Source organism: Rhineura floridana, chromosome 1, assembly GCF_030035675.1.
Source record: "Rhineura floridana isolate rRhiFlo1 chromosome 1, rRhiFlo1.hap2, whole genome shotgun sequence".
Classification (NCBI taxonomy): domain Eukaryota; kingdom Metazoa; phylum Chordata; class Lepidosauria; order Squamata; family Rhineuridae; genus Rhineura; species Rhineura floridana.
In genome coordinates this window covers 316,528,608-316,554,520 of record NC_084480.1, presented here as the reverse complement: position 1 = coordinate 316,554,520, position 25,913 = coordinate 316,528,608, and the positions used below count along the sequence as shown (strand labels likewise).

The following is a 25,913-nucleotide window of genomic DNA, read 5'->3' as shown; positions in this document are numbered from 1 at the left end:
CAGAATGGTGGTCCAGATAGCTTTTGGTCTGGTCCAGCAGGGTTTTTCTTAAGTTTGCTTGGCTATGTCCAGAGCTTGGAAAAGTTACTTTTTTGAACTACAGCTCCCATCAGCCCAATCCAGTGGCCATGCTGGCTGGGGCTGATGGGAGTTGTAGTTCAAAAAAGTAACTTTTCCAAGCTCTGCCTATGGCAATATATGAACTAGATGGAGAGCTGGTGTGCTGTAGTGACCAAGAACTTGAAATATGAATCATCCAGTCCCCAGTTTAACTCTCGTCTCTGCCATGAACTTCCTAGAGAGTCTTAAATGAACTTCCTAGAGAGTCTTAAATGAGCCACCCTGCCTTGTTCCCATCTGTAATATGGGAGATTGTGGTAAGCGGCGGTAACACAGCCGAAAGCTCTGCTCACGGCCGGAGTTCAATTCCAATGGAAGGTGGAAGTCGAATCTCCGGTAAAAGGGGTCGAGGTCCACTCAGCCTTCCATCCATCCGTGGTCGGTAAAATGAGTGCCCGGCATACACTGGGGGGTAAAGAAAGGCCGGGGAAGGAACTGGCAATCCCACCTCATATATATGGTCTGCCTAGTAAACGTCGCAAGACGTCATCCCCAGAGTTGGAAACGACTCGCACTACAAGTGCAGAAACACCTTTACCTTTAATATTGATGTATCTTACAGAGCTGCTATGTTTCCACTAGATAAAAGCTATGAAGCACTTTGGACCCTACATAGTGCTATACAGATGTTGCATTATTAGTCATATATTCTGAGGAAAAATCCAGGATCTTCTTTTGTGCCCCTTTCAACATTAGGAAAACTCTGGCACAATCCTGATTTAAGGCATCCCTGTGTGGGATAGTGGGAGTCATCAGATTTAAACGCAAATATTGCATCATTTCTTTTCCCCCCCTTTTTTTTAAAGAGCAACTGATTGTAGGCACTTTTGGAGAAGCATGTCAAGGACAACTGCCAACCGTTTAGTGATCTTCAAAAACAATATCTGAAGTTTTGAAAATAGGGTCTACTTTGCAAGTGAGGTTTATCAGTACTTGGGGATGACAGAGTGTTGAGATCATATGTAATCATTTCCAGGAATCAGGACTCAAGGGAGCTTTATGTGTAGAGAATCTGCGTATCGGATTTTGCTGCAACCTATTTCCATTTTCATCTATCTCAGTAGTTCCTTAATGAGGAATGTGAGGCAAGAATGCAGAAGTAGTGACAAACTGGTGTGGTATTGCAGTCAACAAAAAGCAAGGTTGCAGCCCAGATTGGAAGCACACGGCACACTAATAATAGCTCCTTGGAGTAATTTTATCAGCAAGTGTATTTAATTTGCCCTGAATTATTTCAGACCCGACCCTAACCCATGTGTTAATAACAATGACAATGGCATTCTTTATTTAAACCACTCAGAGATTGGTGCGTGCATTCCTTCATTTCCATTATACGATTGATTAGTTATTGCAAGAAGCGTGTCGACAAAGTCATTTCGAAAGAGAAAGAACTGTTCTAAAACAAACCCTACTTTGAAGAATGATTATTAACAATTCAAGAGTTGTATTTTTCAGTGTCATTTTAAGGAGTGTATTTAATGGCGTCAAGCTCAAGAGGCAATAAAAAAAAATCTAAAAATAACCAAGTAACATCTCATTTTTACCACGTTGCCGCAAGCTTGTTACTATTTTGGCTGGAAGAATATTAATTATGCATCCCTCTGTTTATCAGGCAGTTGTTCCTGATGTGCCCACGCAGAGTGCATCACCCAGAGAAAGTTGAGTGCTTACACAGGAAGCTGCTGTATACAGCATCAGACAATTGCTCCATGTAGTTCAGTATTGTCTACACTGCCTGGCAGCAGCTGTCCAGGATTCCAGATGGGGTCACTCTCAGCCCTTCCTGGAGATGCCATTGGGGATTGAACCTTCACCACTGAGCTACAGTTCTTTCCTAAATGGCGAATAGAAACATAGGAAGCTGCCTTTTACTGAGTCATGCCATTCATTCATCTAGCTCAGTATTGTCTACACTGACTGGCAGTGGCTCTTCAGGATTTCAGGCAGAAGTCTCTCCCAGACCTACCTGGAGATGCCATCAGGGATTGAACCAGGGACCTTTTATTTGCAAAGCAGGTACTCTACCACTAAGTCATGGCTCTTCCCCAACTATTCAAGTTGGGTCCAAGTTCAAGGTTCTAGTTTTGGTGTTCAAAGCCCTGTACAGCTTGGGACCAGGATCCCTGAAAGACCGTCTTACCCCTTATATGCCCAGTCGATCATTGCGCTCTTTAGTGTGGTGGCACCTACCCTGTGGAACTCCCTCCCCTTAAATATTAGACAGGCTCTATCTCTAGTATCTTTTTGGCACTTATTGAAGACTGCCCTCTTTCAACAAGCCTTTGAAGTTGAGACCTTATCCCAGTCTGCATCTGTGTTGGAATTGCTTTTAATATATATATGTGTATATATATAGTGGTAACGAGAGAGGAAGTTCTAAGCTTAATGGACAATATAAAAACTGACAAATCACCGGGCCCGGATGGCATCCACCCGAGAGTTCTCAAAGAACTCAAAGGTGAAATTGCTGATCTGCTAACTAAAATATGTAACTTGTCCCTCAGGTCCTCCTCCGTGCCTGAGGACTGGAAAGTGGCAAATGTAACGCCAATCTTCAAAAAGGGATCCAGGGGGGATCCCGGAAATTACAGGCCAGTTACCTTAACTTCTGTCCCTGGAAAACTGGTAGAAAGTATTATTAAAGCTAGATTAACTAAGCACATAGAAGAACAAGCCTTGCTGAAGCAGAGCCAGCATGGCTTCTGCAAGGGAAAGTCCTGTCTCAGTAACCTATTAGAATTCTTTGAGAGTGTCAACAAGCATATAGATAGAGGTGATCCAGTGGACATAGTGTACTTAGACTTTCAAAAAGCGTTTGACAAGGTACCTCACCAAAGGCTTCTGAGGAAGCTTAGCAGTCATGGAATAAGAGGAGAGGTCCTCTTGTGGATAAGAAATTGGTTAAGAAGCAGAAAGCAGAGAGTAGGAATAAACGGACAGTTCTCCCAATGGAGGGCTGTAGAAAGCGGAGTCCCTCAAGGATCGGTATTGGGACCTGTACTTTTCAACTTGTTCATTAATGACCTAGAATTAGGAGTGAGCAGTGAAGTGGCCAAGTTTGCTGATGACACTAAATTGTTCAGGGTTGTTAAAAGAAAAAGGGATTGCGAAGAGCTCCAAAAAGACCTCTCCAAACTGAGTGAATGGGCAGAAAAATGGCAAATGCAATTCAATATAAACAAGTGTAAAATTATGCATATCGGAGCAAAAAAATCTGAATTTCACATATACGCTCATGGGGTCTGAACTGGCGGTGACCGACCAGGAGAGAGACCTCGGGGTTGTAGTGGACAGCACAATGAAAATGTCGACCCAGTGTGCGGCAGCTGTGAAAAAGGCAAATTCCATGCTAGCAATAATTAGGAAAGGTATTGAAAATAAAACAGCCGATATCATAATGCCATTGTATAAATCTATGGTGCGGCTGCATTTGGAATACTGTGTACAGTTCTGGTCGCCTCATCTCAAAAAGGATATTATAGAGTTGGAAAAGGTTCAGAAGAGGGCAACCAGAATGATCAAGGGGATGGAGCGACTCCCTTAGGAGGAAAGGTTGCAGCATTTGTGGCTTTTTAGTTTAGAGAAAAGGCGGGTCAGAGGAGACATGATAGAAGTGTATAAAATTATGCATGGCATTGAGAAAGTGGATAGAGAAAAGTTCTTCTCCCTCTCTCATAATACTAGAACTCGTGGACATTCAAAGAAGCTGAATGTTTTTAGCATTTTTGTTTGCCCCCCTGGGCTCCTGCTGGGAGGAAGGGTGGGATATAAATCAAATAATAAATAAATAACATATTCAATGTCATGGATTTAAGTACACTCACCCTGATCTAGTTAGGGGTTATATTGACACTGAAGCAGTTTGTCACATGCACATCCCTGAGCTGAATGGGGATCTTCATTCACAAGCAAACCTCATGGGGTGACCTTAAGCCAGTCACTACATCTCAGCCTAACCTACCTCACAAGTGAGGCATCTACCCAGCATTGAGTTCATTGGAGCAAGGGCAGGATAGGAATGCAATTAATATAATAGCACTTATGATTCCATGTGCATTGTCCTTGCTACTCTGTGTATGATCTGTTGGATCAAGTCCAGCAGTGCCAATCCAGTTGGTAGTGCCTATGTGCCACGGTAAGCAATAAATGTGGATTAGTCACAATGAACTTGTCCACTGGTTTCAAAAGGATCTGTGGGGCAAATATATGCATGTTTATGCAGAAGTAAGTCCTGCTAATTTCAGTGGGATTTACTCCCTGGTAGTTATGCCTAGGATTTCAGCCTTGGTCACAGATGGCTTTAATTAGATCAGAGTTTCTTACTAAGCAGTAAATCCTCTTGATTCCTATGGGATTTCCCTACCTCTGTGCCAACATGCTTAGGATCATGTTGCTTCACTCCAGTCTATAAAATACTAACCTGGAAGAAATAATGGATATGAGACCATAAAGTAACATATCCAGTTCAGTGTCCTGTAGGAATTGTCCCACTCCTGCTTAATCAAAGCTAGTAAAAACTATCTTGTACAAGAAAGCATTTTGTGATGCAGTTTTAAAAACAATGAGTGCATAAATGTATATATTAGGATAAAGTGTGTGTAAAATGCATATATTAATGAAAACAACATTCAAAATGCATTATATTAGGGGAAATTGCTTGCAAAACTGCACTACAATGCTGATGAATTTTCATAAGGACATTTCTGATAATGCAAACTGATGTGGGAATGTGGAGATTTAAGGCTGCAAAAATGAGAATTGGGGAGATGCCTAAATTGATGGATTTCCCCCCATCACTAGGTATAACAGGCACACCTCAGAGCAGTTAAGAGCCTCCCTCTCCTCCTTAGAATACATGGTAACACTGTGGGATAAAGATATAGGTAAACCTGGAGATGAAAATCTGCGGTATGGACACTCCTGCAATTGTGTGCATTCAAACCATGAAAAATAACCAAAACTCAAGGAGCTTCTCTCTTTGTGAGAATGTGTGATTCTCAGACATTTCTGCCCACTCCCAGTGTTTTACAATCCACCCTTCCATTGTCAGTGTTTATTTTTCTTTTCCAGAAAAAAGGCTATATTAAGCTGTACCCATTACCCAGCAGGTGTCCCAAGAACTGCTGTTTGCTCACACTGTGCAGTTTGAACCATCATGCCCAGTTAAAATGGTCTAAGGAGATTTGGATCTTTGTGATCTTCAGAATTCAATAAGTCCCTTTTCACCCTAATGACGCTGATAGCTGAACTGGAGGATTTGTGATTAATTAACCTATGAGGGTAGGTAAAGGTGGTGGCGAGATAGTGATCTTTAGAAGGCTCCCTCTATTGTCAGCAACATCATATTTATTTTGTTTGTTTGTTTTTCTTCCCTGCTTTCAAATATGAGTTACAAAGTCCCAGAGGCTTCAGCCATCTGGACTAATGAAGTGGGAAGCTTCTGACACTCAGCAAAAGTAAAGCAGGGAAGTGGTCCAATTGCTCTTTGAGAGCCAAGCTGATGCTTTTGCCTGTTCTCAGGAGAAACACCTTCCTCTGCTGTTTGCTTTAACCGCAGATCATTTTCCTCTCCTGGAGTTTATTATCCATTCTGTTGGCATCTTCTCCTCCCTTAAGTATGTGTGTTTGTTTGGTGTGTATCTGTTGTGTGAGTGGAGGAGACAAAGAATTAGGTGTGTTAGTGTACTTCTGAAGAACGATCAAGGGGATGGAGCGACTCCCCTATGAGGAAAGGTTGCAGCACTTGGGGCTTTCTACTTTAGAGAAAAGGCGAATCAGAGGCAACATGATGGAAATCTAAAAAATTATGCATGGCATGGAGAAAGTGGATAGAAAAAAGTTTTTTCTTCCTCTCTCACACCACTAGAACTCGTGGACATCCAGTGAAGCTGAATGTTGGAAGATTCAGGACAGACAAAATAAAATACTTCTTCACATGACGCATAGTTAAGCTATAAAATTTGCTTCCACAAGAGACAGCGATGGTCACCAACTTGAAAGGTTTCAAAAGAGTATTAGACAGATTCATGGAGGATAAGGCTATCAAGTGGCTACTAGCCATGATGGCTATGCTCTGTCTCCGTAGTTGGAGGTGATATGCTTCTGAATACCAGTGGCTAGAAATGGTAGGAGGGAAGAGTGCTCTTTCACTCAGGTCCTGCTTGCAGGCTTCCCTTAATGGGCATCTGGTTGGCCATTGTGAGTACAGATTGCCTCACTGGATGGGCCTCCTTTGCCCTGAGTCAGCTGACTCTTCTTGTTTTCTTAGGTTCTTAATAGATGAAAGTATAAAATGCAGCTTGCCCTCTCCCTTCCATCCAGGCTGAGTTTAGCCCGAGGTTTATCATGCTCATTGAAACATCATTCAGCCACTTGGCATCATGTGGTGATAAAATTCTGGGCAGTGCCACTTCTGGACTGCATCATTTCAGACTTCAGGTGGAGATGTGAGGGGTCACACTTCTAAATGCTTTATATGTGTGGCTAACTATTACAAAAGCCTAGGAAGCTGCCTTATATCATGCCAGATCAGTGGTCCATCTAGCTAATGTTGTCTACACGAACTGGCAGCAGCTGTCCAGAGTTTTTGGGTGGGGACATTCCCAGTCCTACCTGGAGATACCAAGGATCGATACATTTGTTAACCCTTTCCCCTGATTTGATAGGGTTTTTTGGGGGGGGTTAATATGGAGGAGAGAGCCGGTGTGGTGTAGTGGTTAGAGTGCTGGACTTCAACCTGAGAGACCAGGGTTCGAATCCCCACACAGCCATGAAGCACACCGGGTGACCTTGGGCCAGTCACTGCCTCTCAGCCTCAGAGGAAGGCAATGGTAAAACCCCCTCTGAATACCTCTTACCATGAAAACCCTATTCATAGGGTCGCCATGAGTCAGAATCGACTTGGAGGCAGTTCATTTCATTTTCAAGCACAATTGCACAGGAGTAAAACTCATTGGACTCAATAAGCATGCAAATGATCAAACCTGCCCTCCCCTCCTCTTCCCTCCCATCACCTCCCTTTTGCCACTTCCCTCCCCATTCCTTCACGCCTCCCCTTCCAATCCCCTCCTTCCCCCTCCCACTCCTTCTGTTCCCCTCTCCCCTTTCTTCCTTCCCCTCCCCTCCTCCCTCCCCCTCCTCCTGTCCCATGGTCAATTTTACCTATCCTAGGACTATAACTTGAGGGACCAGGGTTCGAATCCCCACACAGCCATGAAGCTCACTGGGTGACCTTGGGCCAGTCACTGCCTCTCAGAGGGAGGCAATGGTAAACCCCCTCTGAATACCGCTTACCATGAAAACCCTATTCATAAGGTCACCATAAGTCAGAATCGACTTGAAGGCAGTCCATTTCATTTTCAATATGGAGGAAGTTTTGTTTTGTTTTGTCTTTAGTGTAGGAGAGTCTTCAAAACTGTGACCCTTCATCTGCAGTCTCATGCAAGAAAGCCCATTCCCATCTAACACCTCATTCTGCACAACATGATTATTGACAAGCCAAGATAACAGGAGAAAACCTTGGAAAGATGTTGCTAATCGGTGCTTGCCGGTGCTAGGCTAGTTATGGTCTGCCTCGATTTAAGGCAGCTGTGTAAGGATGATAAATGGGGCTTGGTAGTGCTCAGCGTAAGATGGAGCATGCCCTGTAATGTGCCACCTCCTTGCTTACATAAGCAGAGCTGGTCCTCATTCATTTTTTCATTGGCGATCACTCATGGCCGAGTAATATTGTCTTCCAAGATAAGGTCTTTAACGGTGGGTCCATAAGTGACTGTGGAGGCCAATTCTAGATCCATGCAACCTCCCACAGTGAAGACATAGGTTTCCAGATGGAAGATGGCCACAATGAAGATTTGTTTGACGTGCCTTCCGCTTAGCTCGTTCGTCCCGTTTGCCCTGTATTAGTGCTTCTTTGAAGTCTACAGCACCTTTGATAATAGCGGACCTCCATTTGGGACATTCATGGGCCAAGTGAGGCAGTTGCCTTAAGTGGCAGATGCTAGGGATGGTGCAGGAACAGTGATTATGATCACCATTCCTCCTGAGCTCCTGGCCATTCTTCTCTGGTGGAAAGCAGAGCTGTGCATGCCACACAGGTACAACAGAGGATGTTGTCCTGTTGGCAGTGTTGAAATGATCCAGTTAGCTACTGTTCATGGAATGGGAAGGGGGGCATCTTCACCTTGGGCTGGCACTGATCAGCCCTGTAACCAGCCTTCCTTATTAGGTGGGGCAGCCACATTTGTAGATGGGGCATTTTTTGGGGGGAAACCAAGCCGGTCCCCCCCTCACTGGTGGAGAGGATATGAGAGTTCAGCTGGGAGAAGGGGAAGGCAGTGACCTTCCCCCTCACTCCTCCTTCATCCAGATAGTGTGTTAGGTTACATGAATGAAGTTTAATCTATTGAATTGTCTCACCCTTTTTTGAGAGATCCCCAGGAATACCAGTCTCGAAAGCTTGACCTTGTCTGTAGCTATAGTCCCCTTTCACCTGTGGCCTGTCCCTGTGTTCTCATTCATCAAGAACTGAACTACTTTGATAAAGACAGTGAGCTCCTGAGCTTGGCTTTAATGCTCCACTAGGTATCTCACTTTTACATTCCACCTGAAAAACAAACTTATCCATGCTATAAGTTTAGGGAAGGGCAGAGAGAAAATAAATACTATGGGGTGTGTTAATTAACTCCTCCCTGAGAGTCCCTCCTTCTAGTCTTGTTCCTGTCCTTTAGATTTTCCTTCCTGTTAGACAATCAAGGGGAAACATTTTAACTGGCTGATATATAAAGGACTAACTAAGCAATTGGAAACTGTTGTAAACCATCTAGAGAGCTTCAGCTATGGGGCGGTATACAAATGTAATAAATAAATAAATAAATAATTGTGAAAGCAAATGTTTTGTTTTTACTGGCTGCTGGGTTGATTTTTCTGTCCAGAAACCCTGAAAAGGCCTCATGCTGAACTGCACTCATTGGGAAAATCAGAAATTAATCCTGAGTTACAGCCAAGTGGCCAGCCAGCCAGCCAGCCAGCTAACTGTGGTGTACACAGCAATATTTCTATTCTTCCAGAGTTGTATTCATCCCTTGCCATCAAGTATTCAAGAAAAAGAAGACAAAATAGTCACTTGAAAACTTAGGGTAGATATTTTTGAGATCTTTATTTCATGCTTTAGCAATAAGCACCCAGTCATGTTCTAGTCATTATAGTAACTGCAGAATAAACGAACTCTTTCTTTTTTCCGGCAGGCAAACAAACATGCTTGTTTATTGCTGCCTGGGTAAAGAACACAACTGAAAGTGAAAAGCAAAGCAAAGGAAAGTGCAAGGGGGTGGAGTCTAACTCTAGTCTATAATACAAAATTCTAATATTAAAGTCTCCAACTGTCATACTACTATGTAGATTGTTTTTTTTCTTTTTCTTTTTCAGAATCACTAAAGTAATTACAGGGTGATAGTGATCATGAAAAATCTACCCTCAGTCAGGGAAAGTCTTGAGTGAGCAGACTTTTGGGGTCTTTTCCAGATCAGGCTTTTGTTGTGCACTCGCCCTGCCTTATTCACTGAATTTTTCAGAGGGTCCTATTCGTAAATTCCTTCTGTTCTTAAAATAAGCTATCACTATTTAAATGGAGATTGTCATTGTCTATTATGCCACAAATGAAAAAGACAACAATTTCTCAAAAAACCATGTGTTGGGGAAGCCCCCATTCCCCTCCCCCAGCTACCGGCCTGCCCAGGGTGCAAGTCCTTGTGCCATTTAAGACAGGGTGGGGGACCCTCAGGCCCAGGGCCAAATGAAGCCCTCTGGACCTCTCTGTCAGGCTCTTGGGACTCTTCCCCAAACCACGCCCCTGACCAGACCTGCTTTACATCTTCCTTGAGTGTTTTTGCCCGCCTGGGATGCGCCTTTGAACTCTGATCATGCCTCGTGCTCAACTGGATGGAGGACAGAGAGGGGGTGTGAACTGTGTGTAGAAACGTGCCCACTGTACAAAGGTAAAATTTACAATTGTTGCACTGTCCACTTTTGCCTCTGGCCCCTGTGCACTACCGGCATGTGGCCCCCAAAAGATTGCCCTGACGGGGATGTGGCCCTCGGGTTGAAAATGGCTCCCTGTCTCCCCCAGTATTATTCTGCAGGATGTTTTGCAACTGTGAATATTAGCTTTAAGTAATTGCATGTAGATTCTGTTTGATGACAAAGAGAGCTGAGGCTCTTTGTGAGGCATTATCCATTGTCTTTGTTTGGTTTTCCTCCTCTTCTCTTCCTCTTGCTTTATGTTTCTTGGATTTGTTTTACTGGCTCAGTCTCTCTCCCTCTCTGTGCATATTCAGTAATTCACAATGGCTCTCTCTGGCTTTATTACAAATTAATGAGATTCTTACTGCATTACATAATTAAGTACTGTGGTATTCACAGTCGCATAATGAACTCTCTCCCCAAAGAACATAGATCCACTTGGCATCTCTGATGAATTCATCACGGGAGGCAGCTTAGCTGTCCAAGCAGCAGGCAGAAGATGCTCAGACACCACAGGTTCTAATCCCAGAAGGCCCGAAGTTACAAATGAATTGGGCGCCATGCAGTTTAATATGCAAGGGAAACGTCCGCAAGGGAGCTTTGATAATTGAGCTGAGAAGGCAGTGGTAGTGGGGAGGGACCACACACAAGAATCACATCTGGGAACATATAGCTGTGTTTGTAAAGCCAGTTCAGCAGGATCTAGAGTGGTCTAGTGAATCCCACATTGAATCCTGACCCAAGGACAGTCTGGGCATGATTCTGAATGCATGTAGAGTAACATGCAGGACTGTGCCTATTCATGTCCATGGGTCTTGCCCCCTAAATCAGGGGAGGAAGATATGTGGCCCTCCAGAGGTTGCTGAATTACAGCTCTCTGCTTCCAACTCTCATTAGATCAATGGGGCTGGTGCCCATTGGGTGGGAGGGCAGAAGCCAGCAAGGCTAACAGTAGGTGGAGCCAGAGTCAATGACAGGCAGAGTCAAATGATGTTTCGGTGTGTGTTTTTTCCTCCCCATCCTCCTCCTCGCTGAGTTCTACAAGGGCAAAATTGAGACGAAGGAGGTGGAAGCTGTGATCCTGGGTCAACCCTTAGGCTGGCTGTAAGAAGGCAAGTGGGGATTGGTTGGCTACAGACTGGGATTGGTGGGGCAGTGTCCATTTCAGCCAAATGGAACAGCCTCCACTGCATTATGTCTAGGTAGCATGGTCAAAGACGATAGGAGATACAGTCCAGCAGGGTTTGGGGGGCCACAGGTGCCTCATCCCTGCCCTAAACACATGATGCTTGTGCATGTTTTTTAAAAAATGTGCACAGACAAGCCCTGTTTGCAGATCAAGGATGCTTGGATAGGCAGAGCTCCCAATCAAGCTTGCTGAGTCTTCATATGGTGTTTGTCATAGGCACGTTCAGAATGTACTCTGAATGCATGCAAAGGGCAAAGATGGAGCCCGCAGTCATAATCCCACTCCCCCTCTCTCACACAAACACACACTCTCAAAGCAACAGCTAAACAGACTATTGCAATGAATGCTTAATTTCTAAAATTAAAGCGCTCATGCTCATACTACCTTGAAAACCCAAAGTGCTCAAAATAGCAAACCTCCCCCCAAAAAAGAAACCCCATAAGAACATAGGAGGATGGCTTCTACTGAGTCAGACCATTGGACCATCTAGCTCAGTACTGTCTGCACTGACTGGCAGCAGGATTTCAGGCTGGGTTCTCTCCCAGCTCTGCCTAGAGGTGCTGGAGATTGAACCTGGCAAAGGAGATGCTCTGTGCAGCCACCCCCCCACACACAAACACATCATATCAATGTTGCATATCAAAACTACTTTTGAATCTATAGCGGGTTTCAAAAGTCAGGGGAAATCTGTTGAGAGAAAACAGTTGGAAATCGCACTGGGCTGGTGCAAGCATATTTAAGCCACTCTTTGGAGCCCGGTGAATGGTTCCTTTGCTCAGAGTGGCGGGTTGCCAGGCCTTGCTCCTGCAAAGTTGAGAGCTTGGGTGGGCAAAAGTGCCTGTAGCTAACAAGGCTGTCAATTCAGGCCTCATCCGCACTGTACATTTCAAGCAGTGTCACACCCCTTTAAGCAGTCATAGCTTCCCCCAAAGAATCCTGGGAGCTGTGGTCTGTTTATGGTGCTGAGAGTCATTAGGAGACCCCCTATTCCTCTCACAGAACTACAGTTCCCAGAGTTCCCTAGGACGATGGACTGATTTTTAAACCACTCTAGGAATTTGTCCTGTTCTCCTCCTGAAAGAGGCGAGAGAGTCCCCAGCAGAAACACAAGTGAGGGCAGCACAAGGATCCAGAGTCAGTCCAGAGTCTACCTCAAAACCAAGGAGGTCAGGCGAGCATCAGGGTTGGAGCAACCCAGGGTCAGAAGCCAATCCGTCTGTAAGCAACCCAGGTGAGGAGTGAAGCAAGAGATAGATCTGGGGGTCCACAGGCACCCTTTAGACAGGTCAGGTGCAAAGCCGGTGTGCAGACATTATTCTAGCAGCCCTTCCAGGCTAGCACACCCCAAACCTCAGCTGACTCTTATCAACCACCTGCAGCCAGTCCTCTGCTGCCAAGGAATCCAGGCCTGTAGTCGGGCACTCCTCTGGATGGGCTGGGTCTCCATCCATCATCGGAGGTGATGCCTCTCCCTCGCGCTCAGGGGTGTTCAGCCTTGATGTCAGAGGCTGAACTTGTCTGGGTGCAGACGGCCCATCCTGGACCTCATCACAGGACCCTGCCCCTCAGATGCCCTTAGGCAGATGAAGCCTAAGCCAGGACTGGGCCCAAGCCTCCTGGTCTTCCTCCAAAGAGGACTCCTCAATGAGGACTCCCCTGGCTGGGACCTGACACAACTGTGAGGAGAATAGGGGATCTCCTAATGACTCTCAGCACTGCTAACAAACTACAGCTCCCAGGATTCTTTGGGGGAAGCCATGGCTGTTTAAAGAGGTATGATACTGCTTGCAATGTATACTGCACATGAGGCCTCAGATTACGGTGAGCAGAAATTGCTCTTTTACACCCCCTTCTTTCTGATACTGAAAAATTATGCCATCCAATTCAATTCTTCATGTTGTTGTTGTTTTCCACTATGCACTGAATATGTCATATCACAGTGGTCACTGAATGTCACTTAAAATGATGGGCTTTGAGGTTGGATGTGGCAACACCTGTTAGGTCAAAACATCTGAAAAAAATCAGGAAAGAAGATAAGTGACATTCTTAGAACAAAAAAACCAAAAAGAGAGGTTCCACTTCAGACAAAACTTCTGAGAAAGTGTAAGGGAAATAAAATGCTTTTTTTTGGATAAGTGACATTCTTAACAGGGAGGGAGAGGGAAGACCTCTGCATTTGAAGGAGGTTGAGAATTTCAAGAAGAGCCTCAAACAGTCTCACGGAGGTCTTGGTGAACTCTTGGCTGCTGACAAGTTCCACCTAATAGATGATGTTTCAGTTCTGTTTGATAGTTCCTGCCAGAGCCACCATCAAGGATCAACGTGGCCGGGCATCTGCTAAGCCCCCAAATCCCAGTGGGCAGAGGGGCACTGACAAGGGCCATCTGAAGGTGCTCCTCTTCTTCAGCTTCTTCACCCCTTCTTGCTCTGGCCCACGCAGTAGTGGTGGTAGTGGTGGTGCTGGGAAGGAGGAACAACGGATGCCACTGTTTGCTTGCTCATTGGCTCTTCACAAGCAAACACGTGGAAGCAATGATGAGGAAGATGGAACAGCAGCAGCTATGGAGTCATTCATGGAGGTGGGGCATGGAAGGTGTCTGGTCCAAGGGCCCTCCAAAACCCGGAGAACACTGTATCCTGCTCACGTGGATATTCTGAGATATTTAAATGGAAATGGTTTTCACCTGAGACATAGAAATTTTACTAGTCTTATTGGAGCTAGTTTGTGGGCCTTAAGCATGTCTGTTTTGCAGTAAATATCCATGTTATTCATCCTTTAAAATACTACTACTAATAATAATCTGAGATGTATATTTTTAGCACCCACACTGGTTTTGTGATTGCAAGTGGTTTTAAAGATGCATTTTGCATTGTTGTAACCTGCTCTGACCTCAGGGTGAAGGATGAGTAATAATAATAATGATTTCACTTTTTCAGAGCGATATGTTGGATGTTAACCAGATTGTTAAGGACCTGGCCTCTATGGTATATGAGCAGGGAGACACGATAGGTAGGTATCATTATTGGTATATTGCTCTTTGTTGGTTGTTTTGTGATGCCCTTTAAATCCAGGATGGCCCATGCTAAGAGCCCTGCCAACAAGATGCTTATGGGAAGCCCACAGGAAGGACACGAGCGCATTAGCACTCTCCTGCTTATGTCCCCCAGCAACTGGCATTCAAAGGTGTACTGTCTCTGATACTGGAGGTAATATACAGACATAATGCCTTGTAGCCATTGATAGCCTTGTCCTTCATGAATTTGTGTAATCCCCTTCTAAAGTTGTCCAAGTGGGTGTCCATCACCTCATCCTGTGGGAACCAGTTCCATAGTTTAACTGCATGAAAATGCATGCATGAATATGCTTCCTTACATGGAAAACTACTACACAGCCTTCATGGCTGGTAAGCTTTGATAGCCTTGTTCTCCAAGAATTTGTCTAATCCCCTCTTAAAGCCATCCAAGCTGGTGGCCATCGATACATCTTGTGGGTGTGAATTACGTACCTTGACTACATAGGTAGGAAACCTGGTTTCGTGTGTCAGCTGATGCCCATCTACAGGTTGGATTTGGCCCATAAGCAATACTGCTTTGACCACTGTGGTTCACGTTCTCCTTAAAGTAACACAGTCTGTGCCGTCTCCTAGGACTTGTACTTTCAATATCCTTCCCTGCCAGGCGTTTCTTTCTTCCAGTTTTGAAGTGCAGCCTCCATGGATTTCTCATGCAAATTCAAAGGGAAGCTAATGTGAAATGACAGCTAAGAGGAAGAAGTCCCACATCTCTCCATGTGCACGAGAGGAAAACATACCAATGAGTGTCTCCATATTAACTGAGAAAATTTTGCCAACTCAACTGAGGCATTTAGACAAATGTTTATCTTCAAATAATGAAATGTGCTTCAGGATGTAAAATGTACGTCGAGTGAGGGATTTGGAGATCCTCAGAAGCTCTCAAGTACAGAGGCGGTTCCTGATGCTCAGATGTGAGAGGCTGATATGTTCCAGGATCAGAGAGGCAGAAATAAGTACATAAGAAGAGCCAAGTTGGATCAGGAAAAAGGTCCATCTACTCTGGGGTTGTTCACCTTTTTAGGTCCCGTGTGTGGGGGGATACCAGAGGGAGACTTGAGGTGGGCACCAGACAGGGGAGACTGGTGGCTTTAATGTCAGTGGGGCAGTGAATCCTCTTTAGGTTTTAGTCTGAACTTTCAAGGAGCCATGACCACCTTGGACAGTTCCTTGAAAGTTCAGAGCAGACTCACTTCCCCACTGACATCGGAGCCATCAGTCTCCAATGGCACCAGAAGGAGACCCATGGGTGCCACGTTGGAAACCCTTCACATACTCCTTTTCTACAATTGTCAGCAGGATGTTTTTCTCCAGGATAGAAGCCTGGATATGAAGGCAACAGCCCTTCCTCGCTGCTTGCTCCCAAGGAATTGTTCTGCAGAGACGTAACTGCCCTTCCAGTGACAGCCGTACAAAGGGATAGCTTAGTTGCTTTACTCAGCAACCAGCAGCTCAAACAGAGGTTGTGTAAAAGATCTGGAAGTTTTATATTAGATAGTGGCCCTGGGACGGACTCTTTTTTTTCATGCCCCCTGACCACTTCAGCCAACACCAAGGGCAGTTGCATCATGGCAAGGTTGAAACTATCAATGGTTACTAACCATGATGGCTAAGTTCTGCCTCTACTGTTGAAGGTAGTGTTCCTCTGAATGCCAGTTGTTGGAAACCTCAGGAGGAGAGATCGCTCTTGCACTCGAGTCCTCCTTGTGGACTTCCCACTGGCATCTGGTTGGCCACTGTGAGAACAGGAAGCTGGACTAGATTGGTCTTTGGCCTGCTCTAGTAGAGATCTTCTTATGTTCTTATGTTTTTAACTGCCTGTAGTTCCTTGCTCCAACCCAGCCACAATGGGAGCAAGGAACCAGTGTCTGGCCCTCTGGGTTCAAGCCTCTCGACATCGGACATCAAGTTGTTAGGAGATGGCACCACATGGAACAAGAGAGTCTTGGGCCAAGGGAGTTCCTCCTGAGACCAGCTACAGATGTGGTGCTGGAACCAGGAATTTGCAGAGAAGGCTAGAAAGAGCCTCTGAGCATTTGCCAAGTGCATATCAAAGTAGGTAAGAAGAGACTGGTTGCTGGATCAGACCAAAGGCCCATCTGGTCCTGCATCCTGTTCTCACATTGGCCAACCAGATGCATAAGGGAAGCCTGCAAGTTGGACCAGACCGCAACAAGAAAGACTGACAATAAAGCCTGCCTGGATGTTTTGTCTGAATAGGGAACAGCTACATGACTAGTGAGTACACAAAGTGCATTGAGTAGGAAGATCTGAAGAGGTCTTATGTGTAAATTCAACTGAACACAGTTAGAAGGCTCTCCATGAGCAGGAACCCTGCATTTTCAGGAGTGTGCAAGGACATTGGGGGTAGGGGTGGAAGGTCCCCCCGACTCGCATCACAATTCCCTCTTCAGGCATAAGTAGGACTGGAATAGGGGGATGCAAATTTCTCTAGAACAAGAATATCCCATGTGGTGCCCTCAAGAGGTTGTTGGACTCCAAGTCCCTTCAGCCCCGGCCAGCAGAGCCAATGGTTACACATGGTCAAAGTTGCTTTATACCAAGTCAGACCGTTGCTCCATCTAGCCAGATCCAACACTGCAGCTCTGGTGGTGCAAGGGACTTCTGTGTGTAAATATTTTATTGATTTTCTTAGTAACAAGAGTAATAATAAAGAAATTGTCATTCATTTTGTTGTTCATGTGCATTTTCAGTTCCAAAAAAACAAGTGAGTCGTCTATCTTGTTTAAAAATTTAATAACACCATCATCAATACCCCTCCCCCTTACCAGATGGTCCCTGGGCAAAAAAAAAAAAAGAACGGAAAAAAGAAAGGAAAAAAATCAGTGCAAAATTTGCAACACTGAGGTCAGTTGTGAGTATCATTAATCATTCCAAATGCTTGCATAGTGCGGTGGTGGGTTTTGTTCGTGCTCTTTTTGATTGTCATATTGAATGAATGAAAATCAGGTAGTAATAAACAGAACAGTTTTAAGAGCACCGCGTGCTGCTCTGAAGCAAGGGACTTCTGCACATGCAACGGAATTTCTCTCCCCCTCTTTGTCCCCTCCAGGACCTCATGCACTGGGGTAGCTAACGTGTGACCCTCCAGATGTTGTTTAACTACAACTCACATCAGCCCCAACCAGCATAGCCAACGGTCGGGGATGATGGAAATTATAGTCCAGCAACATTTGGAGGGCACCACCTAGCCGTCCCCCCGGTCTGGAAAATATTAATGATATTGCTGCCTTGGCATTCAGGAACTGTCTCTGCTATTTCACTGTGTATCATTCCTTTCATTTGTTCTCATTAGTCCTCCCAATTCACCTCAATCTCTGGGCCCCAAGAAGGACCAATCCACCCTGTCCGAAAGATGCGACCACCCACCCCACCCTGGTTCCGTCCCCAAAGTTACTTGGAGGGCAGGGGCAAGGGATTTTTAAAATTAAAAATATGTGCAGGAAGGGGGGAAAGAGACTACATCTCCTTCTCCCCCACCCCACCCCCACAAGCAGGCGGGTGCAACCAGCACCACACAAGAACCGCTTTGCGCCTGGCATGGGGCGCATTTGTGGGGCAGCGTGCGACCCCTGGAGCAAAGGGAGGGCGATTCCTCCTCCTGTTTGTGCTTGCTCTTGTGGGATGGCTCGGCGATCTCAGGCAATCCTGCGAGAGCCTGAGCATGGTGGAGTGAAGGCCAGGCCTCAGACCTAGGCCTGCCTAACAGCAGACTCTTCCTTCACCCGCCAGCTTTGAAGGGAGGACATGGTGCGGGCTGTTGAAGAGCCATATAAGAGGTTGGTATTGGTTATGGGGCTCTCCAGCAGCTGCTTCATGGCTACCTCCCTCCAGAGGCCAGTGCTGGCATTGGATGTTGCCCCTCACCCACCCACATCCCCACACCCCCTAATCCCCCAGGATCACTCTGGCCTGCTGTACCCAACCCATAGCAATCCAACTTGGCTGAAGCCCAAAAGCCTCCAAAGAGGCCCAATTTGGCTCAGGGTTTAGGCTTCAGCCAAATACGGATCACAGCCGTAGTTCTCATACAGCTGGTCCCTATATGTACCGTGCTGTTGACAGTGTCATTTAAAGCTGGAAACAGCGTCCAGGGATAGAAACTCCATAAACTGCTTTTCCTCTGTGTCAACAGTCCCTGTCACGGGCCCGTCCTGAAGATACGCAGCCCTGGGCCACCATTCTTGTTCATGGCTGTTGGGTGTGCGCCTTGATGGACGCGGAGCAAGAGAAAGACGACATAAGAAGCCAACATGATTGTCTTCTTGCTAGGCACACCTCTCTATTTTGCCTGGAATTAAGCTTCTCAAATTTGTTCAGGCTTCGGGAGACATATCAGATGTGAAAGCCTCAAGCTACATGACAACGTACATCTGTTATTTCTGTGACCTTTGGCACTGTGTCCCTTATGGGTAGATTTACTTTCTGAGGAATTGTCCATGCAGTGAAAGTGGCCCCAATATTGAGTTGTTGGGTGGTGGTGATGGAGAACTCTGCTAAACAGAAATGGTTAAAACAGCAACATTCTCCATTGGATGCCCCCCAACTAGGGATGGAAAGATCTGCCTGTTTCGGTTCTCTCAGTTTCTCATTTTTTCCAGTGTTAAATTCAGCTCTCTATATTTCTACAGCGATCTGCATTTTTTTTTAGAAAAAAAAATCCTCATGAAAATTCTCCACCATTTTAGTGCCAATTTCTCCAAATAAGCACATTTTTATAGTGCCATTTTTAGTGTCAATTTCTCCAAACTTATTTTTGACTTAAGTGCACATTTTTGCAAGCCATTTCCCATCATTTCATGCCTTTTTCCATGTTATTTTCACTCATGTATTCATTTTTATGCACACTTTCCCCTAATATATGCATTTTTGTAAGTGTTGCTTGGTTGGCGAATTGCAACCCAAAATTCTCATAAATGCGAATTATGTAGGATGGTTGTGTTTCAGTTCTCATGTTGTTTCCGAAATTGTGAATTTGATAAATTCTGCTTGAAATGCAAACTGAATCTAAATTCTCACCCGTCTCTACCCCCAACCCCCCCTTTTACTCACAGCACAACATTTGGTATTAAGTTTCCTCCTAGTGAGCCCCTCTTTGATCCAAATAATCACTGAAGCAACTTATCTCTTCGGTAAACGTCTGAAATAAACAGACTGTTGCTTCATTTGATAACTTCAGCTCGGTGGAAGCTGGTCCATTAAGGTGCATCGGACATTGCAAAAAAGGGGAAAGAAGGGGAACCCCCAAATGCTAGAAAAATATGTATTTTATTTGTAATCCAAGCCCAACGAGTTTCAGCCTGTGTGTATTTAGGCCTTTATCAGGGGAACAACAGCTGGTGTGAAGTGTCTTTCCATGAGCAAAGCTGCTTTCATTAGTACAACCACCACACACTGCCCCTGCATCCTTTGTCTTCCCTCAGCCAGCCTCCACCTGCCTGTCCTCTTACTTACAGCCAACCCAAGGGGTAGCACTTGCCTTTCAGATCCCTCTCTTTAGTCTCAGAGCTGTCCCTTATCAAATTCTGCAGGGAGGAGGGGAGGGACATCAGAATGACTTGGCTCTGCCTGTCGTCAGCTCTGACTCCACCTTTTGTTGGTCTGCCTGCATTCTGCCCCACCGGTTCTGATAGGCACCAGCCACCACTGCTTTAGCTACAAATGAGAGAGAGAAAAGAAGAAAGAGAATAGGAAACGAAGGAGGGATCAGTGTGACATGGTTCAGTTCACAACTGGCAGGACTGTGCTAATCCCAGCAACATTCCTCCAACAATGCCTTCATTATCAAGTGGTTGGTGTTTCGCAAAAGATGATTGTGTGCATTGTGTGCTGAAAGGGGGCAGAGAGAGTGATCTGTATACTCCAGGAATTTAGGAAACCAGGAACCTGCCTTATAGCAAGTCAGAGCTTTGGTCCATATAGCTCAGTATTGTCCACACTGACTGGCAGCAGCTCTCCATTGTTTTAGACAAGGGACATCCCGTGCCCTACCTGGAGATGCCTTCAAGGGTTGAACCTGGGACCTTCTGTGTGCAAGGTAGATGCTCTACTGCTGAGCTACTTAATGTGTGTTGGTCATCGGTGGAATGAAAATATTGGGATAGTCGACAAACTGGGAGCCAAAAGCAAAGAGGAACCCTCATCTGCTTAGTGGATACTGTGAACTCCTGTTTCCTGATGGCAGGGGGAGTTTCAAATAGTCTAGTTCTCAAATGCATCACTTTCAGGTCTGCTCCCTTCACCCCTGGCTCAGTTCAATCTCAGCCTCTACTACTTGCCTTTGTGAAAGTTTTTCAGCTGCTGGCTATGGTGCATTTGAGACATTCCTCAAAAGCCGTAGAATTCTTTGTAAGAAACCTTGCCTAGGAGAGAAGACAGAGGGAAAGTGGGGATGCCTCATGTCAGCAGCAAGCAGGCTGAGTTAAAGTTCCCTCCCCCACAGCCATGCCAACAAAAATCCACCCACCTCTATAGTTTACCTGGCAGGAGGTACGCTGGGGCTGTGGAGGACCGTTTTATTGGGACTTCCTGTATTTATTTGACAAGATTGATTAACGAGAATTATTCCTTCATTGACAACATTAATGCAACTTAATTGACAAAAAAACTCCAAGCGTTTTTACAAAACCAAGACTCTGTGCCACAGTCCTGATGAAAATCATCCCACCCTGGGCTATTAATTATGCATATAAAAAAGATCTAACCTCAAATGACACATTCAGTGTCACAACTACAGTGGCCCTGAGCTGAGCTCCAGCAGCTATTTTAGGTGGCTTCCAAAGGCAACATTTATTTAAGAGGCTCTTGGAGGGAGCCACAAAGATGCGAGACACAGAAACAGCAGCAGAGAGAAAATTAGGTGGCCTGGCGGAGAGATTTTAACAGCTATACAACCGCAGGACATCCCTGTGCTATGACCACAGAGGAAGAACAAGGAAGGTTAACATTTGCTTTCAAAGGACATGCAGGAGTGGATGGCAGGGAGGGACATCGCTCCATACCTGACCTTTTGGCAGTTGCATCAGTGCTGCTTTCTGAGAGGGAGTGGAGCAGGGTAGCAGGAAGGTTGGTGCTGCATGGGTGCACTGGTACTCCTCTGCCAGTGTGGCTGCACTGAACTGACCACCCTGCTGCCTCACCCCTCCCCTTTCCGGTAAGTGGCAGTGACGCTATTGCCAGGAGGTCAAGATGCATGGTGGCATCCTTGCCCACAGGCCTGTCCTGTGGCTGCTTATTTCCAAATTAATGTTGGCTTGGAGCAAAGACCTAGCTGGTTTTCTGCAGAGTAGGGGAGAAGGGACCAATCTGAAGATTCTTTTGGTTTGAAGAGAGGATAAAAGAAAAGAAAAAGAAACCGACTGGGTAAGAAGTGGAGGAGGTGGTATGTTGCTTTGAGGGAGAGGCGTACTTCCTATCTATGTCTGACTTGTAATTAACTCTTCAGGTTTGTAAAAAATGTTTTATGATTCATTTCTCTACTGATTAATGGGTACACATTATGTGGCTGGTAACTCTGTTTTGCATTATTTATCTGTGAGTTGTAATTTGGAAATTTTTAAAGCACCATTTCTGTTCTACTACAACGTTGCTCTTTCATAGGTTTTGTTGTAGTTTGCATTCATAATTGCTTGTTGGTCCTCTAGTTTGGAAGCCACTTTCAGAGTAACTTAGGTTATGTATGAATTGATTTGAATTAAATTAAATTAAATTGCAGGATTGCTCTTCGCTCTGTACCATGCAATTACCTTCTATTACCTTCATTTACAGATAGCATTGAAGCCAACATTGAGACTGCATCTTCTAACGTGGAATCTGCCAATGAACAGTTGGCCAAGGCCAGCCAGCACCAAGTAAGTTGATCTTAAAAAGAAGGGGGGGGGATCCTGTATAGATCCATGGTATTTAAAATAATGTAGACAACTTGAACCTGGCTTGGTACCAGTAATTCTCTTGCCACATTTGGAAGCAACACAGGTCCCATCCATGCTATTTATTTAAAGCAGTACCATACCACTTTAAACAGTCATGGCTTCACCCCCAAAGAATCCTGGGAACTATAGGTTGTTAAGGGTGCTGAGAGTTGTTCTCACAGAGCTGCAGTTCCCAGACTTCCCTGGGAAGAATGATTGATTGTTAAAGCACTCTGGGAAGTGTAGCTTGGTGAGAGGCAGAAGGGTCTCCTAACAACTCTCAGCACCCTTAACAATTGCAGTTCCCAGGATTCTGTGGGGGAAGCCATGACTGCTTAAAGTGGTGTGACGCTGCTTTGAAAAGATACTGCAAATGGGACCCTAGAGAGCATTCCTAAAATGAGAGCTTAACCTCTTTTATCTCCCGACTGAGATTACTTTTCTGCTGGCAAGCTGCATTAAAATCACCATTTTGAGATCTGCATATTAAACAGACTTTTCCCACCAGAAAATGAAGCAATTAGCTGTTGTTGTTTGTGAGATGGCATTAAAGCACATCCTTTACGCCTGTGCATTCTTGCTTCTTGGTGCATCCTAACTAGACAACTGATTGAAAAGATTATGTCACCAGCAGATGTTATTCCATTGGGAAACAGGATTAAGCAGCACTTAAAAAAAAAAAAAGCCTATATCAGAGGTCCATTTGCACTGCAGCAAGAATGAAATGGGCACATGCAAGCCCCTAGACATGTTTGAAAACGGCTGAGTCACAAAATGGGCATTGCTATTAAAGTAGTTGACAAACTCTGGGAAATGTGAGCGGAAACCCCTGTATTAAAAATGGAACTGAGAACATCTGGGAGATCCCAGGTTGTGCTTGAGACTTGATAGATCACAAGTTCTTCATGGCCTGGGGGCCCTCATGACCATCTTGTCACTCTGCAGCAGGAAAATTGTACTGTGATGGTCACTGAGAGGTCACTACTTGTCATTTATCATTGAATGTCCCTTCCATATAGCCCTATGTGTAATGAGATCGCCCTTTTTGTTAAACCGAATGCATGTCAGAAAGTATTTTTCCTATAATTGTCCTGGCTAGGGATGGAATCCACAGCTGCTGTCAATCTGCCGCTGATCTGTTCCATGCCTGCCCACCTCTGCCACTATGGAGGAGGAGGCAGGAGAGGAGACCCCCCCCAAGCCGAACAATACAGCAAAGGCCACGACAACAGCCTCTCCAGTAGGGCCAGACCACGCAGGAGAAAGAGGAGGCACCATACTGTGATGCAAGCAACAGGATGCAGGCTGGGATAGGCAAAAAAACTGCTTAATGCTAACCCCCTGTGCAGCATGTACTTGCCCAGTGGTGTGGTGCATCCTGTTCCTCCTCCATGGGGAGGCTGTTGCCAGGTCCTCCACCCTATCATTCCTGCTTCCTCCTTTTCTGTGGTACAGGGGTGGGCGGGAATGGAGCAGATTGGCGGTGAATCGGCTGCAGGCAGATTCCATCCTTAGTTCTGGCTCCCATCAAAAGGTTCAGACTTGGGTTTCTTGGCTCGGTTATTGCCAATGGATTTAATCCACAGGTTAGCACATGATTGGAATTTAGATCAGATTACAGATCATACTGGGTTAAAAACACCGCAAGACACTCTCCATATAGCTACACAAGTGAAGATATTGTTAAAACACATGACACACCTCCTGAGTCCACCTTGTGAAAGTCTGGGCAGGCATGACTACTTATGTGGGACTTGTCTCTCGGCTCGGGACTGGGCAAGCAAATGGGCACTCCTACAAGTAGGCTGGTTAACAAGCTCAGCCTGCATCCATGCAGTCTCCAGCATGCCTATGATGACAACTTGGCCAGATAATCCCCTGACTCGACCTCTGGCATCCTCTCCTGCGCTGGAGGCGGATCAACAACAGGAGGCTGACCCAGAGGCGGAACCACCTCTGGAGGCAGGGTAAAAGGATGGTGTGACAACTCAACCCCTTCATCCACATTGTCTGGCATCTCGAGAGAGGGGCTGTTGACAGACAGCCCACTTGGCCTTTCCCAGCATGCTCGCCCGTCACTCCCAGACCACTGGGCTCCTCACTTGGATGTCACACTTCTCCTCCTCCTCCTTGGGCCAGTCCTGCCAAGGGCTCATAACAGACACCTCTCTGTGTCCAGACCTGTGGATATTGTGCTCATTGGGTTGCTTCATGCTGCTCAAGCATGGTCCGACTCTTTGGGTGCTGCAGGAGTCAGATTATTTTTTTCTCTGACTTGCTAGATCCTTCACCCTTGCCTCGCCTTCCTGCTTTCCAGCTATGTTTATTGCTTTCTCTCAGGATTAGTCAGGTCCCTTGCAGGAAACATTATTCCAAAAGGAAAATTATATATATGAAGCCCCTCTGAGCATTCCATCCTCAAAGCTCTATAACTGCCACTTTGGTAACAGCATTTGTATGTTAGCAACTGATGAAGGTGGAAGCTGAAATGTTTTGGTATCACAATAAAAACCTCTGTTTGGTTAATCACAATTATGTTGATATATTTTGAGGTGATTAACGGAATCCTTATAGGGATCCAGAGCAAGCTTGGGTGAAGTTCTGTTTGTTGCTTTCAGAACTGTCTATATATGAACCTGCTAGAGGCCCTAAGCCTCTATCAGTCTCAGTCTCCCACTTGAAATATGGGGATAATCATTTTGTCCTGCATCACAGGTTTGTTTTGTAAGGGTTGCAACAAGTTAGAGGTTTGTTTGGGGGTTTTTTTTGCAGCCCTTTGAGCATTTGAAATACTAGGCATGTAATGATGATTCGTAACACCACATATTTGGCAGCCAGGAATAGTCCTGATTATGGAAGACATCGAGATTCTAATCCACGTTAATGAAGTGCAAGCCACTTAGGGCTTCCCTTGCATTATTAACAACAAGAAAGGCAAACCGCGACATTGTTTGTGCGAGTGGCGTGAGATGCAATTAAGCCGTATTGTTTTAATTTTCATTTAGGAATGGATAGGAGCAGGTGGCCCCAATAAAACCTGCACTTTCGTTTTTTTCGGCCCACTGCACTGGCTGAGTACTAATGTTTTCTTGTGATTACAGGTATGAGAGTGCTGTCGGTTTGCAAGGCAGCGTTTGTGCACCTGTGGTTTTTATGCTTACTGTAATGCAGGCTGTTTTGGAAGCAGCTGCTTCCCCTGGAATGGGAGGCAGCCAACTCAGCAATGGCCCAATTGATAAATGAAGCAAATGAACGTGGCAACTTCACCTTTGCAAGGGCTGAGCTGTCATGTTTATTCAACCCCCCGTAGTTTTCATTTCATTTCCTTTTTTGCTTTAAATCTCTCCTACCCTCTCTAAATTAGGAATCTGCAATGAAACATTTATGGAGTCAGAGTCACTTGGGGCTTTCGGATGTCAGATGCTTCTAAGCATGAAGGTGTAATCTTGCAGGGACACACCAAGCACATCTGGGCAGATGTGCCTTCTCTTCCAATATTACAAAGGGCAGGTGTTTCTCCTGAGTTTTGCCTGTAATAGTTTTCTGTTTGTGGTAGCAAGTATTGAGGAAACAAAAAGTGTG

General features: G+C 45.4%; 1 protein-coding gene across 3 annotated transcripts in view; it reads left to right on the top strand.

Moving 5' to 3' along the window:
* The window catches only part of TSNARE1 (t-SNARE domain containing 1), a 647,930-nt gene that overhangs the window by 442,712 nt on the left and 179,305 nt on the right, over window positions 1–25,913 (top strand). For all 3 annotated transcript variants that reach the window (XM_061608012.1, XM_061607992.1, XM_061608002.1), the window contains 2 exons: window positions 14,267–14,339; window positions 22,189–22,271. In XM_061608012.1, the coding sequence (XP_061463996.1) occupies window positions 14,267–14,339; window positions 22,189–22,271 (156 nt within the window). The remainder of the gene's footprint in view (window positions 1–14,266; window positions 14,340–22,188; window positions 22,272–25,913) is intronic.